We start from the raw sequence: 17,157 nt of genomic DNA, 5'->3' as shown, positions 1-17,157 counted from the left end.
GACCAGTGCCTGCAAAAGAGTTGAGCTGAACAAGGGAATTAAAGCAAAAGGTTGTAATTCATTTGAAAAGCTAGGACAGGATTAAAATAAAACGTTGGGGGCAAGAGTATCCATTAATGTCAATGAAGGGAACGCTGTAAAATTAAAATCTTTCCGAACAGGAAGTCGGGTCTAAATTGGTGTAAAGCCCTGCCTAACACCACAGGCTCTCAGCAGAATGTGACACTTCAAAAACATCTCTCTAAGACCACATGAAGGTTGCCCACTGTTAGGGAGAATTCTCTGTAAAGGCTAATTTCCCAAACCTAGTGAGTCCCCCAGCGGACTTGCTGGTTAATTTGGGGTTTATTTTTTCTCCTGCTAAGAGTGAGACTCTTTTCCTCCCACTCTTAGACATGATTTAAGGTGTTCCTTTGACTTTGTAGGTGTTCTATGGGCTATGGGGTCCTTTTCCCCTTAGGCTTTCATGTGTTTTTGAGATGTGGGCTACACCATTGGCTTTACTAGTCTCAAATTGTGAACAGAACCAGTACAAACCATCATATTGTAAACGTACTGGTCGGGGCAATTCGATTGCCCCGGGGTCTGTTGTTCGAGGTGGCACTGTCCAGTCCCCCCCGACCGAGTTTTGGCAGGTGGCAGTGGATACTACTTTTTATATTCGACCGCAAATATATTCCTATGGGATTTTTCCATTGTTCGAGGCTACCACTTTTTAAAATAGCCTCGAACATACCGCCGGTTTATTAAATTAATATAAATTCACCGGTTGGTATTTTTTGCCGAAACTTGGTTCCAAAATGGCGTTTGTGTTCGCTTCTGTGACTCCAACCCAAGTCGAGCCCTTTGTTCCACTTTTTGGCAGGCTTCTCCACAGAAGCCTCCAAAAGTGGTGCCACTCTGGGTACCAGAGGGTGTGGAATGGGGTTAAGACACCCTGGACTGAGTTGCCTCGGCAACTCAAGTCGCACTCGTGTGATTGGCCCAAGTGGTGAGCCGCCTGGCTCAACACTTAACATGTTTGAGTGACAGCTAGGCTGAATAAATGGGGGTTTTCTGCATAAAAGCAGGGCTTTGGGGACTGGAACTTGAGAAGTCGCCACAGGACCTAAAGAATCCGAGGAGGGAGAAGCCGAGCCGACCTGCAATGACGACACCACCGGTGGAGCCCTGTGAACTGTCACACCACTTTTCCCCGACGACAGAGGAGATCTCCAGCCCGGAGAGTCTTCTTCCTTTGACTGGTGGGGATAACCAGTTTGCCCGTCTTTTCGCCTTCCTGGACCATCTTGTGGCCGCCTTGCCCGTGCCAAGCACCCCGGCAACCGGAATACCACGGTTTACCACTACCGCTGGTTTCTTCCCTGGCAGCGCAACGACCTTCAGCTTTCCTCCACGGCGAGACCTCCTCTTCCTCTGGACGAAACACCGACTTGCACCCGCTGCCAGGAACAACTGCCCCCGCTGGAGCGTTCTTCCCATTTTCAGGTACTGTGTCCCGCCTGGCTTCCCTTGCGACAGATCGTTCGGGGCGACAGTAAATCCTCGACTTTCTAACCTGGGTTGGCCTGGGGCCCGTTAACTAACTTTTCCTGACTTGATCTCAATCTTTTATGAACTATCTACAAAGACTCTTTGGGCATAAACCCACTGTGTGATCCTGGACACATTTTGCTTGCTCTCTCTAAGAGTGGGCCTGGCATTTGAATTCCTTGCTCTCCAGTAGACTTTGCCTAACCTGCCTCACTGTGGTTCTTTGAAAAGTATTGAAATTGTGTGCTTTCATAACTTTGCCTTTTCCCTCCCTTTTTCTATAACTTATTAGAGTGCCATCTTATGTTAAGCACTCACCTCTCTCTGTAAATAAGTGGTGTTTCTCACCAAGACTTGTCTAATAAGTAATTAGGGTTGTATATATATAATAGTGACTGTGTGTTGAATTTACTTATCTCTTTGTGTGCTAGTGTAATTTACAAGTGTGTCTTTAAATAAATAATTATATACTTTTACACCAAAGCTCTGGTCAGTGTTTGCTTGTGCTACTGTATCCCTGTACCTATTGTGTATACTCTATATACTGCCTAACTCATCTTGAGAGGGGTTTGACTGCTCAGCCACAGCTACCAGGTAAATCTGGGTGGTGCAGACTGCTACCAATTGGGTTTACTGCCAAACACCTGTAGTCCTAAATCTTTTGCAGTGATCCCTAAGGAACTGCACAGGTGTCTGCCTAACACCCACATAAGAATATTGGGAGGTTTCCTTTGTGGGGATACTTATCTCCTCTATACCCACTTCTACAGCAACAGATCAGAGGCTTATAAAGAAACATCTGGCAAGTGTGTTAATGAAGAAAACAAGTAAATATGACACTCGCGTCCTTTGAGCAATATAAAGATGGAAATATAAATGCTGCTTTTAGAAATCTCTTCTAAAATCTCATTAACACTTCTGAATGTAAACATTAATTAACAGCCAAATACAGTACCTCTGCATAATGTACTCCTTCCCTCAGACCTCTTGGGTCTACACGGACGTTAATGTGCCGACACTGATTCATGAGTTCCAAGTGGGTGGGGCACTGGACCCAGGAAGCACTAGATGTTAGAGCAAGATGAAGCTGAAGGGATATTCTCTCAGAATTATCTGGAAATTAAACAAATATTCAGTTAAACTTAAAACAAACAAATGTAAACTTTATGAAGTATAGAGGGTTGAATAACAAGTTATTTACTTAATAACTAAGAACTAGAGTATGAAGAATACAACTCACACTATTAACACCTGTTAATGTGACCACACCATAAAAAACAGGCACTTTATTTTTCATTCTTACAGTAAATGCATGCATTACTTGAACAGCAAATAATTTAGCAGCACTCCACTATGCCAGGCTCCCAACTCCACCTCCCTTCTTGTCAGTGGGGTTTCTAATCGGTTCAGCGACTGCACCTGGAGTGCATATGCACAAACGCGTTAAGGCAAGCAAGGTCCCTCAATCTAAAATGCATGGCAATAACAATCAGAGGACAGGGTTCAGGCAATCATAATCTGTACACAAATTCTCATCTTTGAATACACTCACAGCAGTGAGGATGGAGGTGACCAAATGTGGAAATGATGTTCAGAAAAAGCCTCGGAAGGCCGATCTGCCAAGCCTAGCATTAGCTTTGACATATCCTATGACTACTGCGCACATAGCATCAGTTTACTTGCCTGGATGGGATGTGTGTTGGTATGGTGTGGCTTGGCTATGTTTGGGGGAAGTGCTTGTTGTGTGGAGCCTTGCTTTGAATACGTGTTCGGCGAGCAACATAAGGCAGAGACCTGCATGGGTGACTGCTCTCCCTGAATCATGAAACTTGCTGGGACACTTTACCATGCCCAATGGGTGACATCCTGGGGTGGCACTTCATTTTCACTGATTTTGCTCCTTCTTAGATACAGTTGCACCACTCATCCTTTTTATTGGGTACCTCGAGAGTACAGCTTCTGTGTATTGGGACACGGTCTGCTTGCCTTGATGGGTGGGTGTTGGAGTGGTATGGCTTGCTTGTGTCCGGGTAAGTGTATTGTGTAGAGCTTCGAGGCTCACCAAATAGAAATTCCATGTAAAGGCAGATTGCAGAGACACGTTTATCTTAAGGCCACAGCTTTTTGAAAGCTACAGAACCTGAACTAGTGGTAAAGCAGGGAATTCATACTTAAGTGGAAATTAAAAATCACCCAAAAATTTCAGGATTAAGTATAAATTAGACATGCTGTTATTTGGGGGCATGTGATGGGATATTCTCTCCACTGGTAGTTTTTTTTTGTTTACTTTTATTTATAGGCGGACGTTTACAGCATACACAGTCAGTAAAACTCTTCATAAAGTTAGATAGACACAGTTCTCATTTCGTAGGGGCAGTTGATACATTTAAATGCTTTAAAAATACATTGGACATGACACAGTTACATAGTGCCCTAGCTTGTGGAGCTTCCGGTGAGGGTGGTCTTGAGTTACTTTCGGGTAACTTGATGAGGCACCTACAGAATGCAGTCCGTATATTTTTGGGGTGAGAATGTGTAGGGAGGGAATTGATTTACTCCTCTTCACAGATCTGAGTCCAGGTAAGTGCATTCAGCTACATATCAAAAGGTGGGAGGGGTGCTTCCAACATCGTAGCACACATTTCTTAGCCACCATGCATCTCCACTGTTAGTTTTAGGATTAAAGAGCATACAACCTTTTCGAAGTCTGACTGCAGTGTTTTCCCAGTGAAGCCCTGCTTCTTTGTCCTGATCTCAAGAAGGCCTTTCTAAGTGCTTCGAAAGATGGACCGGTGGGAACAACTCTGCTCAACCCCTGCTCTACGATCCTTGCCTTCTGAGGTTTTGGAAGAGTGTCTCTGGACTAACCCTGTGTACTAACCAGCTCTCTTCTGGGCTACCTTACTGGAGCCATCGCCGTTTCAAGAAGAACCTTGCAGATCTTCAGCTCGGGCGACAAGTCGCCTGGCGCCTGCATTTTTAGCTGTCTCACTACAAGGGAAACTGCGCTGGGTCGGAACCTGTGTTCGCCACTGTATAGACCGGTGGGGGGTGTCTGTACTTCCGCTCTCTATATGGTAGAGGAGAGGCACAGCAGACCCCAGCCAAGATTCTCTATTACCGTAGCAATGGACGAGCAATCAAGGCCTAGCTTCTCAGGAGGTGATGCAGGCTGGTTCTTAAGTACAGTGTAGTCCCCGAGCCCCCACAAAGGAATGTCCACACAGTGTATTACTGAAAACACAGTCTTTATATATTAATATTCAAAGGTATGTACACGATCACAATAACGCACTTTGTACTTGGAAGTCAATAATGATAAATCTATACACGTCTAGATTGGTACCACTAATGTTATCAAATCTCATTAAAGTGCATCAACTGTACGGTTAAAATGTCACGCAGATCAATAACGAGGAAACCAGCTATAGAGATAGGCAGGAGCGTAAGATGGTTGAAACAATAGGCAGAATGCTGACCCCTACCACTAGGCACAGTTCTGTGTGGAGTTCCCCCCCACCTGGGCAACCTGTAAATAAAGATATAGCACAAGCCCAGTCCATATATTGTCCAATAGTCTTACTTCTTCCTATTAAGGTTTTACCCCCCCAATGTACCTGGTGGAGTAGAGTTCTCCGACGATGCGTCGACCGATCCTTCTTGAGTGCCTCCCTTTCAGGCGGGAGCCACGGATCGTCGAGAGGTGTCGGGGAACTTGGCGTTCGGTGTCGGGGAATCGATGGCCCTTCTTGAGTGCCCTCCCTTTAAGGCGGGCGTCACGGGTCGAACGTCCGACGGTGAACAGGGTGAACTACAGCAGGGAAGTGACAGCTTTGTTCCTAGCGGTGCTCGTCGACGACAGAGTGTTGGCGTCCTGCAAGGAAGATGTGTGCTGGGCACCTCGGTGACGAAAGTTCTGGACCGCAAAGAGATGAACTGTGGCCCAGCAAGGGCGTCGAGTCGTCGGCATCTCTGCGGACTGTAGGTGGCGGGAAACCCACCGGTGGATGCTCCTCGGCGCATCGACGGTCAGGCCTTCTCCAGCGGGAGACAAGCGGATGCCGATGCAGACGAGAGCTTCCGATGATCAGTTGAAGTTCTTAGGCAAACGGGAGCACGGCGGCTCCGGTCGGCGACGGCGGTCGTAGACAGTGGCGGACAACAGTCCGGGTGCTTCTCCTTGGAGTTCTGCAGCAGTCCCCGTATTGGGTCGGCAGCCTGTCGAAGGTCTGTCTACCATGGAGCGTTAGCAAAGATCAGCTGTGCGTGATGGTCCCTCGTAGCTAGGGAAGAGGGCGCCTTACCAGGTCCTCTCTGGGTCAGTCCTTGGAGGCACAGCAGCTTTCAGATTGTGAAGGAGAGCAGCAGCAATTCTTCTCGTCCAGCAGGGCTTCAAGGTCAAGCGTCAGTTAATCCAGTTACTCGTCGTAGTGGACTTCAGCTTCTGAACACGATTCCTAGCAGTGAGAGGTACCCAGATATACTGTTGATCTCCCATTCATTCTGCTGGGTCACACTCAAGCATCCAATCACGACTACAGGCATTCATGGAGGCAGGCAGCAAATCAGGCACACGAGGTATTCAGGCCATTCACTTCTCTCCAGACACTCACAACAAGTTATGTGTATTGGGACAAGTACCGAGCCATTCAACACTCCAAGCTGCATTCATACCGGTTTCGGGCAGGGTTGTCTCAGTCATTGTGTCAACCACCAGATACTAGACACCCACAACACAATGCATATTCGTCACACACTCTATTCACCCAGGTCCCACCCACAGCAGGTACCCACAACATACATCACCGGGAAGGCTCCAGCTAGTCTGACTGGGCCTTCACAACAACACCATATATGGCACTTCCATCCAACAGCCAGTAAGGGGGAAGGGATAGAGTCAGGGCTTCCCAGGACTTTGGGAAAACAAGGTAATGGGTAATGGAAAGCAAGAGGCCACCGGGGCCATCTTGTTTTCCATCAGGAATCAACTGATCCCAATGGCAGGGCCGGGGTATCCCAAAATGGAGGATACTCCGCGCACCTGTCAAATTCAGCATGGAGCTGCCACCAGCCCATACCCTGCTCTGTGGGCCAACCACAGGTGCCCAAAAACATACACTAGGGGCACAGGGTTGTACCCCCACCCATGGGTGCCACACGGGTATCCCATGGGTCCGTTCACCAAACCAAAAGAAAGAGCTGCACCGCCAGGAGCCCCACATGAACTCCTGTGCGGAAAACATGACAGAACACACGATGAAAAGCAGTAAAGGACAAGGATACGGAGGCCCTGTCCCTCCGATGCATTTCCAGCATCACAGCCACCTGAAGATCGAATGTCACCACCTGACCGTGGTGATTCAGTGCAACAATCCGTCAATCCTTTGATGTGTCCTGAGGGGGTCCACACCACAGAGCTCTTAATCTTTCATTGTTTTTGATCTTCTACTACTGGAAGCTGTCTGGAACAGATTCCTGTGCACCATGATTGACTGAAACGAAATCCAGACACCGAACTTGACCTCTGCATCCGCAGCCCCTGGGCCTTCCTCGACCAGACAGCGCACAGAAGATTGTGTCCTCAATTGATTTCTGATCACCTGCACTGGTCTCTGGAAGAATCCAAGTCAGGGGGTAAGGGAAGCACATCTATTTCTGTACCCCCCTCTATCCTATATATAGGGTTACACATGGATGTAAAGTCCTGACCCTAATTCACTCTTGCCTGACCTTATGTGCTGGAACCTGGGTTAAGGATCGTTCCCTAGGCCTAGCCTAATGCATTGGATTGAGTTGAGTGCTTACTTGAACTTTTATCTAACTATTGAACTATTTAACAATCGGAACCACTGACACTTCAAATCTCTATATAAATCTCCCTGAAGAAGTATATGCTTTAGAACTTGTGACTTTTGGGCACATGGCCCCAAACCATCTTAGTGTTGGGCTTTATAAGAATTAGGTAAGCCATTTTGTGTTGCTTCCAATAGTTCTTTCGATCTTTATGCATCTGAGCTGTGTTGCACTGGTCATTGTATCAAATTCTATTGTATCCCTAAGGGTGAATGTACATCTGTTTTATAATGGTTCTGGGTCACATTGTGTGTGTCTGGTATTTTTATCTGCTTAATGTGTAAACTAACGGCCTAATAATTGTACTTTAATATACTTAACCCATGTAACTGGAATTACTAGTGTTGATCTATGTGGACTCCTAGCCCTAGACACTTGCATCTTCCTGAGAATAAGCCTTGACTGCACGGCTACCACATCTGGACTGGGTTTGGCTATCCTCTCTGTGCCTTCTCTGTACACCATAAAAGTGTGGCCTTCCAAAATCCTCCCACTAGGGCTGATTTTGGAGATCCATGTCAACAGCAGTGCATGGGGAACTTCTAATAGAAAATTCCCCGTTTGTTTTGCATGCACACATTTCCTTACAGTGAAGTGTGGTTGGGATACTTAGTACTTTTAAGTATCTTTATGGTCACTTGCATGATGTGTCTAGGATGGGGTGTTGGTGGCAGATACTTTGACTGTTTTTCACATTCTCACACGCACTTTTGCATTTTACTGCATAATGTCTTTTAGGAGTACCATATACTCTAAAATGGCTGACACGAGATTTCACACTGTCCTTTGGCCAGATTTGCTATATACTGCAAGCCCTTCCTGGCCAAAACCTCTGCAGCTGTGCAGGCCGGAGGCTATCTCGGATAGGACAGCCCCTGCCAGTTTGAATAGTATAGCGCCTTATGAGCTCGGGAAAATCTAGGCTCGGATTTAAGATGAAAGGAGGACTCTTAACCATTCATCCATCCATCAGATCGTCGTCGTTGGAACATTGTGTTCTTCAACCGTCCCTGTGAAGCTCTGCTCCTTTGTCGATCTTCAGGTGGCCTTCATTGGTACTTCGACCCATGGACTGGTGGGAACAACCAGTCTCATCCTTTGCTTAAAGATCCTGCTCTTGGAAGCCTTCAGGAGTGTCCAGGAACCATCATGTGGGCTGACCAGCTTCCTCCTTCGGTATTCAGCTGCATTGGTCGCCTTCTCAGAGTTCAGACTGGTGACTCTACAGGCCCTCATCTTGTGAAACAAGCGGCATTTCCCTGCAGTTGTAGCCCTCCAGCAGGAAGGTGGCTTAAAGGATCAGTCGCTGTTTCCACAAAGAGGGTCGACTTCTGCCCTTTAATTGCGGTGGCCTGCATAGTTTCCTGAGGTAGTCTACAACATGCTGGTCCTTTCTTCATTGTGCCAAGGACTATACAACTGTCCAGACCATAAACGGTTTTGCCAGACCACGCAACCGCCAACAAGCCGACCCCAAATCCAGATGCTGAATGGGACGTCTGCACATGCAAACCTCACAGCTTCCTTCATGGAACCAAAGCATGAAGCAAGTTGGCCCAGCAAATCCAGGAGCTGGAGAAGTGCTACCTGAACAAATCTGAGTACTGGGGTTGAGTAGCATACCTATTTCTATCACCCTTGCCTCCATATGGTTTAACGGCTGTACAATACTTGGCCCAACTCTCACTTGCTTGTCAATGACAGGTGGAGTACTGGACTAGGCGGCCTCCTGGGATTCCCCTAAGGTGGTGGGATTGGGAAAGGACCAAGAACATTGCTTGTCTTGTTCTTAACGTTTGTAACACTTATAAACTGCCTACTTTAAAGACTCCTAGCTGGCTGCAAAGGGTTTCTTTGGGAGTTGTGACTTCAAGGGCACCAGGACCCATCTCTTCTAGCAAGGCACAGAGTTTTGAAGGGTAGAGCCTTAGAATTAGAAGGTTATGCATTGTATTGTGTTTCAACTCCTTTATTTTTACATATTAGTTCTCAAATTGGTTGATTACTTAACTTGTTTTTTCTTCACTTACTTTGACACAATACAGCATTCTATTGCTGATCTTACTTTGTAAAAAAAGAAAATTGTTGTTGCTCTGTAGCCAGAGTACCCCAAAAGTGAATGTTCATTTATTAGTAGTGTATGTTTTGGGATTTACCTACCTTCGATTTTTGATTGATAATATACTTCAAGTCCTAAATAAATGTAACTGTGTTTTGATTAATTACCTACCTTGTATTAAGAGTGCTCTGTGTGTGCTTAATTGAATTCTTCACTACTCTCACACACTCCTAAGTCTTAGAAATCCGACAATCTGGTTTCAGACCCCAACATGGAACAGAAACCGCATTGGTTGACCTTAAGATTCAAATTGACGAGTTGAGAGACCAGGGAAAAACAGCTCTTCTGCTGCTCCTTGACCTCTCAGCAGCCTTTGATTTAGTCGACCATGAGATTCTGTGCAAATACCTCGAGTCGGCCGCACACTTCTCCCAAGAGGCAATAGGCTGGATTCAGTCCTTCCTCAGTAACAGAACAATGCGTGTCTTCTCACCATTGGCGGCTGCTGACCCTACGCCCATTGCCTGCAAAGTGCCTCAGGGCTCCTGCGTTTCACCTACCTTGTACAACATCTATACAAAGCCCCTTTTCGATGATCTCGATGGTCTGTGTATCACCTCCACGAACTATGCTGATGATACCCAGATCCTCATCCCATTGACGGGGGATTTTGATAAGGATTTGGCCTTTGTTAACAGAGTGTACCTCATCATCCAGGCATGGATGGCCTCTCATGGACTATGCCTGAATGATGACATAACAGAACTCCTCATTCTTGGTACTTCAGCCAATATTAACAAACTTGGGCAAAACTACTCATTTGTAATTGGTCACATCACCACCACTGTGGCTAAGGAGGTAAAAACCCTGGGTTTTTACCTAGACTCTTCATTACTATTCAAAAAACAGGTAAACGCAATGGCCTCCGCCACTGCCTATACCTGTAAACTCATCCGAGCAGCCAAACCATTCCTAACTCCCAATAACTGCATTACCCTGGCTAGAGCATTGATCTTAGATAAGCCAGATTACTGTAATGCCCTTTATGTAGGCAGTAACAAATGTGTCATAAATAAGATCCAAATCTTACAAAATAATGCCCTAAGAGCAGCACTAAGTATCCCCAAGAAAGCCCACATCTCAGATCCCAGAAGATCTGTTAACTGGCTCTCCACAAAAGACGAGATCTTCCTTAAATCTGTCTGCCTGACACACAAATGCCTTCACGACTCGGCCCCTAAATATCTTACAACGAGATTCTCTAGACAGGCCTCCCACCGACCCTCCAGGAGTTCCAATGCCAACTTACTACTAGTCCCAAGATTCAAACAGACGCTGACAGGAGGGAGCAGCTTCCCTGTCAAAGCATCAATACACTGGAACTCGCTACCGCCACCTCTTAGGAAAGACCTCCCCCATCTTCAGTTCAGGACGAATATTATCCAATGGATGAAGGACCTTGATAACTAATACTCCCTTGTTCCCTTCATGCTTGGCCAGCCTACCATTATTTAAATTGGCCAGTGCGATTTCCAGTAGGTTTAATGTTCGGTGTACTCCTGTTATTTTCTTTGCTACTATGTAAACTGCCCTAGATAAAGTGTCATTGGTATCTGCTACTCATGCTGTCACTGTGTCCCTATTGTATCTCCATGGGACGTTATCTAATATTATATATGTAACCAAACTATACAACCCTCTTACTATTTTCGCGCCTTGTTACCCTTTGGGTTATGTGCGCATTATAAATAATAAAAACAAACAAACAAGCCTTGCTGCGTACTCATAGGACTTGATCGAGTTTGGCTAGCCATGGTCTTTCCTTGTTGACCAGAATAGGGTGGCCTCAGAACCTGTCCACATGACCGATTTTCAAAATTCATTTCAACACCCTGCAACTGAACCAACAGAAGTGAGTCTGGTGAAACTACAAACTCTAGGCGTGGTTGCTAGAGAACTCTTTGTAAGAAAGGATGAGCTTGGAGACTGGTTTCCACCCATCACCTCCGGCCATAGGATTGTACGAGCCCTACCTCTCCCGTGTCTGGTCGCTGGAGTTCTGGCCAAGGATCCTCCATGGGACTCCCCTAGCTTGGTGGGATTAAGAGAGGAACAGTCTCTGTAATGTACTTTTTTCTTTCATTATGTAACAGTTGACTCACCGGTTAGCTTTGTCACCTCTTTTTCTCACTTAAAGAACTCCTGACTTCATACTAAAAAGGTATCATCTTGGGACTTGGATCTTTAGGGCACTAGGGCTGTTTGCCTTAGCAGGGAAGGACTTTTTAAGTATATGGGGCCTTAATTATAAGACAAGATCTAATTGTTTACAGTGCTTTAACGCGTTTTACGTTCATCTAAATTGAATTTTAAGATCTATTGTTACTGCTTTAATATTACGTTCTCTCTTCACTTGCTTTACTGCATAGAGTTTTTATCTGTTATTAACTGAATAACCTTGAACTATATCAAGATATTTGATTTTGTAGGAGTACCTACCTGTTTTGTATTGTAGAGTGTGTGTCAAGGCCTACTAAATACAATTGGTTTATATATCCTGTCTACTTTTGAGGGCTGTGTGTGCATCCCATTGTACCACAACACAGGTCTCCTGATGTCTGAGCCTTACTGCTCTTCTCCCTACCTTGTTTGAGTTTGGCTAGTCTTAAGTGTCTTTTCCCTGTTCACAATAAAAGGATGGCCTCTCTGAACACTCCCTCAAGTCTCCCTAGTTGTGAAAAGCTTTCTTAGCCATTACGCATGAAGTGAAGACCCGGTGAGGACGACACCAGAAACACATGGGAACCTGCAAAGACTTCACAGTAGCTTGGTGGACAAAACACGAAAGCAGCACACCAGCAAATGATCCCAGGAAAGGGATAATGGCTGGAAGCAACCTTGGGCATCCGAAAGCAGAAGTTTTGGCTCGGTGTTGAGGCATCAGCCCCCTTCTGGATGGTGACGGCAACCCAGAGCAAAGCTGGCAGTCGTGAGGGTAAAACGATTAGACAACGTTCCAGTGAGGAGGGCTCGACCCAGCAGATGTGGGGAAACAGCAGGAGACTTCAGGAAGCCCAGACTGTACCACCAGAGGCAGAAAGCTCTTAACTGTGATATGCCCAAGTCGCTATACCCAGATAGTATGGCCAAGAAAGATCTTAAACAGCATAAAAGCAGGAATTGGTAAGAAACCCTACATAAAAAAATGAAATATTTTTTTCTTTTTAAAGTCAGTAGATCTGCCCCCTCCAAGCAGAACAGAAAACTAAGAGCAACCCACTAATCAATAGAGAGCTAGGGGAAAGTGACAGATTACCAACCACTCTGGTTTGTCAATACGACTGCCATTTAGCCTAGAGCACCCTGACAGTAAGTAAGAGCTCTGGGACAAACTGGTCAAGCCCAGGTGCGGGCTCTCACATCCTACGTTATCAGAACCACCTTTTTGGTTGCCCTTAACCGGAGCCCTGAACTACAAAAGAGCAAGATATATCGAAGAAGCCACGCTGCCAGGCACCTAGCTCCACCCTGATGGACCCTGCCTTGCAGTTATGCCCTGCTGGGCTTTCAATTAATATTGCCACCAGCCATTTAAAAATGGCGACAGACGCGACAACCGCCGTAGATACATTCAGCATTGCTGTGTGCCTGCCTCTGCAGGCATGCAATTGGAGTCCTGTTCCAGAAATTCAGCCTACCAGGGTGAGTCGAGAGGCAATGTCGGCCCCCTCTAAAGGCCAACTTTCAAGGCCCTTTGCAGTGCTCGCTGTTCGGTCATATCCGGCAATGGCCGCAGGCCCGCTCCTTACACACAACATCCTTCACGCATAACCCACCAACAGAATGAACCTGCTTGCTCTCTGTTTGGAGACACATGCCCAGCTGGAGATACCCCAGGTAAGGGAATTCATTAATGAAATGCCCCACGTATGCCGACCACCTCTGACTGTCCAACGACATCCTGTGGCCGACTCACGCACCTAAACTGTTTTCTTTCTCCATACCTCAACATAAGCTCAACCTCTACTCTCTTAGCCACAGCAACGCTAATGTGGCTACACAACCCCAGAACTATGCACCTACAATGAGTCACCCATACTATGCCTGCTCTACTGTGGACAGCTGATGTAGCCCTTGGCAACGCCGAGTGTGGCTTTACCAGCCTGTGCATCAAAAACGTTAGGCACCTTATACCTGCTTTTGCCATTTTCATTGTGACACTTCCCTTTACTTTGCTTGCAAATAAGGCATCACACTACCATTCTAGCCTCTTCCACCACAGAACACGGCTATACAAATGTACAAGCATATCAAATATGTTGTTTTTCTTTTGACTTAACACTTCCATCCTTACATAGTATTATGTAACTGTTTGTGGTGTACTTTTTAGATTACTGGAAATTACACTGCTTCGGCCTAGTGCAAATATATTATGACTTACTTGGTATGTGCACCCTTGCGTTGCAAATGTAACTCGCCCATCATGACCTGTGCATCCGCCACTTATGTAACTCATCTTGACTTGTGACCCAACATGGCTAATGTAACCTAAGCTTGTGCAACTACCCATTTTGACCTGGCAGCCTCTGTGCTGTATATAAATCTTATCCTGTATTATTTTTACTGCTTTGCATGTTGCTTGTCTGTACACCTGATGTAGCCCCCCCCCCCCTCCGTACCATGAGGCAAGGCTTTCCCAGTCTGCACACACACACACACACACACACACACCTACTTTGTCTCATATGCTTGTCTGCACGCCTGATGTAGCCACCCGTAACATGGAGGTGGGGCTTCACACAACAATTTTGGCTATAACCCATATGCGTGCTCCTGCACTTCACTAATGTACTATACACTTTCTGTAACTAGCACCTAGATGCCTCAGGGTTTTGAGTGCTGAAATAAATGCAAAAATAAATACATTTTTGAAAAGTGCACTAGTGACCCAATGGCAACCAAAAAGGCACATTGCACTGCACTAAGGTGATCAAGCTGGCTCGCACCACTGGAGAAGTTGAAACAAAAGTAAAACTGCCACTAACCTCCTCCATAAAACATATGTACGGTGATGCAATCATTCTGGGCAAAAATTGAGTGCCTGGGACATGGTACCTTAGGGGCAATCCAATACTGTATACCTTAAGTAAGGTAAAAAGGATTGTAATGGTAGGGGGACTTCAGCAGAAGTTACTCTGACCAACAAAAAAGTCCATGGTGCAATAAATAAAGGCAAGAAAGCAAAACATTGAGGGGTTCTTAAAATGGCCCCTAGAAGCCCCAACAATCAGAATTCTGTCTTAACAGGGCCCTTCACACAGTTAAACACTAATTGCTCTTAATTGCCTATTGCTTTTGGAAACTGCCCCACTGGACAATCGTGGTGTTATATAAAAGCTTCATAGCATAAGACATCCATCCAGGGCTTTGCCACTGTGTGCACAACTGTTGAGATATCCGCATTATAACTTCCCAATATGGGAACATTTTTAAGCTAAGCAGAAGTAGTTGAATTCTTCCCTACAGTACTACATGCTCTGATTTCTAATAGAATTGGTTCATTAAAACAGTATGTGTCTGCGTTAGGGCGGAACTTCATTTTTTGTGCAACATCTTTTTATTGACATTTCATACTGAAATCAACAATACTCTTCTGCATTATATCACAAACCCCCATCTATAAGAGGCAAATATTCCTCTCATTAGACAACATTCATACTCCACCTCCCCCAAATAACCCTGGCAATACCCCATCTGGCACCGTTACTCTCCTTCATCAAAGTACAATTCACAGTTGGTGGGATCAAGAGCATGTGATCAAGTGTTTCTCACTAAATGGACTCCACACTAGGTCATATTATGCATCATGTAGTAAGGCCGTCAGATTTTCCATTTTCTAAATAGCTTTTCCTTGTCTAGCCCATTCAGATGGTAAGACTTCCCTCTTCCAGTGGGAAGCCAGAAACGCTCTTGCAGCTAATAGAAGATGTACCATGTGTGGAGTTGCTGCTCCTCCCTTCCCCCTCCTTTTGCAACACAAACAGGACTAACAATGGGTGAATACCAGTTTACTCCATCGCAGGCCTGGATCTAGCCAAAGACTTCTTTCCAATAGGCTTGCGCCTTCCCACATTCCCATCACATAAGCCAAAAAGAGGCATGCTTGGCGCACCCTCTCCAACATACTGGACTGGATCTGGGGAACATATTTGACAGCCGCAAGGGATCATATTGCCACCTATGGGGTAGTTTGATCCTGTGGAGCTTATACTATATTGAGGTCCTGTGGGCATTCTTGCAAAGAGACCACCACTCCTCATCAAATAGGTCTCTTCAGGTCCCTCTCCCATTTATTCCTGCATACCCTGACCAGAGCGTCCCATCGTCCTAACAATTTCTATGTACAGCTGAGATATAAAGCCTTTTGAGCAGATCCAGGAGTCCAGAACACAATCAAATGGAGTGAGGTCCCTTTGCAGTTCTTGTTTCCATTTCGGCATCAACACTCCTTCCAACCATAAGTATGAAAAAACGGAAAGCCTCCTAAGTTCTCTTCCAGTTGTTGGATATCTTTAAACTTTTCCACTTTCCACAACTGATCCATTCTCCGAGTCTGCTTCAAACCAGTTTTGGAAATGGAGAGTCTACAATATTTCTGATCGGGGGACCCAAATATGGCTCAAGGGTTTAGGGGCCACGTTGAAAGCCCCTTCGATGCCCTCGCCCTTCTTCCACAAGGCCCAGAGGCACCCATGTCATGGCCACTGGACAAGGGCCCATGTTTTTGCCACCTACAGGGTCCAAATGGACCAAGTCCTGGCGTCTCTGGCACCAGGCTCATGCAAAAGTTTGCTTCGCACACTTTGTGCCTAAGGCACGTGCATCCAGGCCGGGCGTGGTCATAGGAGAATATTGGGGAGCACAGGCAAAAACCTCTGGGAGTGGCAAGGTGGAGCCACAAGGTGGGGCCAAAGGGAGGGGCCGGGGCCAGCCTATTTAAGGCCAACCCTCCTGACTATTGACGCTTTGCGTTAGTCTGCTTTCTGCAGCGTAACGTTTACCACTGCCTGCAGAGTTCTTACCGGTTTTCCAGCTCATCACCACGACGCGCATCCTCTGGGTTCCAGTCCATTGTGGAGAGCGCATCTAACCCGGCTCCAGCTACACCATCGCGGAGAGCACATCATACCCGGCTCCAGCTACATCACCGCGGAGAGCGCCTCTTACCTGGCTCCAGCTACACCATCGCGGGGAGCACACCTTACCCGTCTCCTGCACCCCATCGCCTGCAGCGCACTGCATCTTACCTGATCTCCATAGTCTTCTGAGTGGGAGCGCATCCTCACCTGTTCCGGACATCCAGCTACACGGGAGCTTATCTTCCATCCATCTTCTTCACAGAGTCATCCATCCTGCAACCGCGAACTGGCCTTCGAACAGCCGCTTCTCGCTTGACGCCGCCAGGCCTTCCCTGCAAGAGAAAAGACACAAGGTTTGAAACTGCACAAATAACGTACGCTTGGCCGTGCAACACCTAAGCCTTGCATTCTACCCTTAAAGCCGAATTACCATCTATTTGAAAGCTTCGCTATCCTCTGGGGCATCTTTGGGGCTCGTTCAAAACACCAACTCCGAGCAGCCATCTTCACACCTATAGGGGAGAGAAAAGACATTGCAAGAATCACGACCTATAATCACAGCAAAAAGACATT

General features: G+C 46.3%; 1 protein-coding gene across 2 annotated transcripts in view; it reads right to left on the bottom strand.

Moving 5' to 3' along the window:
- TPP2 (tripeptidyl peptidase 2) overlaps window positions 1–17,157 on the bottom strand; it is a 1,218,153-nt gene that overhangs the window by 700,201 nt on the left and 500,795 nt on the right. For both annotated transcript variants that reach the window (XM_069637049.1, XM_069637048.1), the window contains exon 14: window positions 2,489–2,646. In XM_069637049.1, coding sequence (XP_069493150.1) covers window positions 2,489–2,646 — 158 coding nt within the window. The remainder of the gene's footprint in view (window positions 1–2,488; window positions 2,647–17,157) is intronic.

The sequence above is a fragment of the Ambystoma mexicanum genome, chromosome 7p (genome assembly GCF_040938575.1).
Source record: "Ambystoma mexicanum isolate Mex_15411 chromosome 7p, UKY_AmexF1_1, whole genome shotgun sequence".
In the NCBI taxonomy this organism is placed as follows: Eukaryota; Metazoa; Chordata; class Amphibia; order Caudata; family Ambystomatidae; genus Ambystoma; species Ambystoma mexicanum.
The sequence above is the reverse complement of the archived record's forward strand: the minus strand, read 5'-3'. Positions and strand labels throughout refer to the sequence as shown.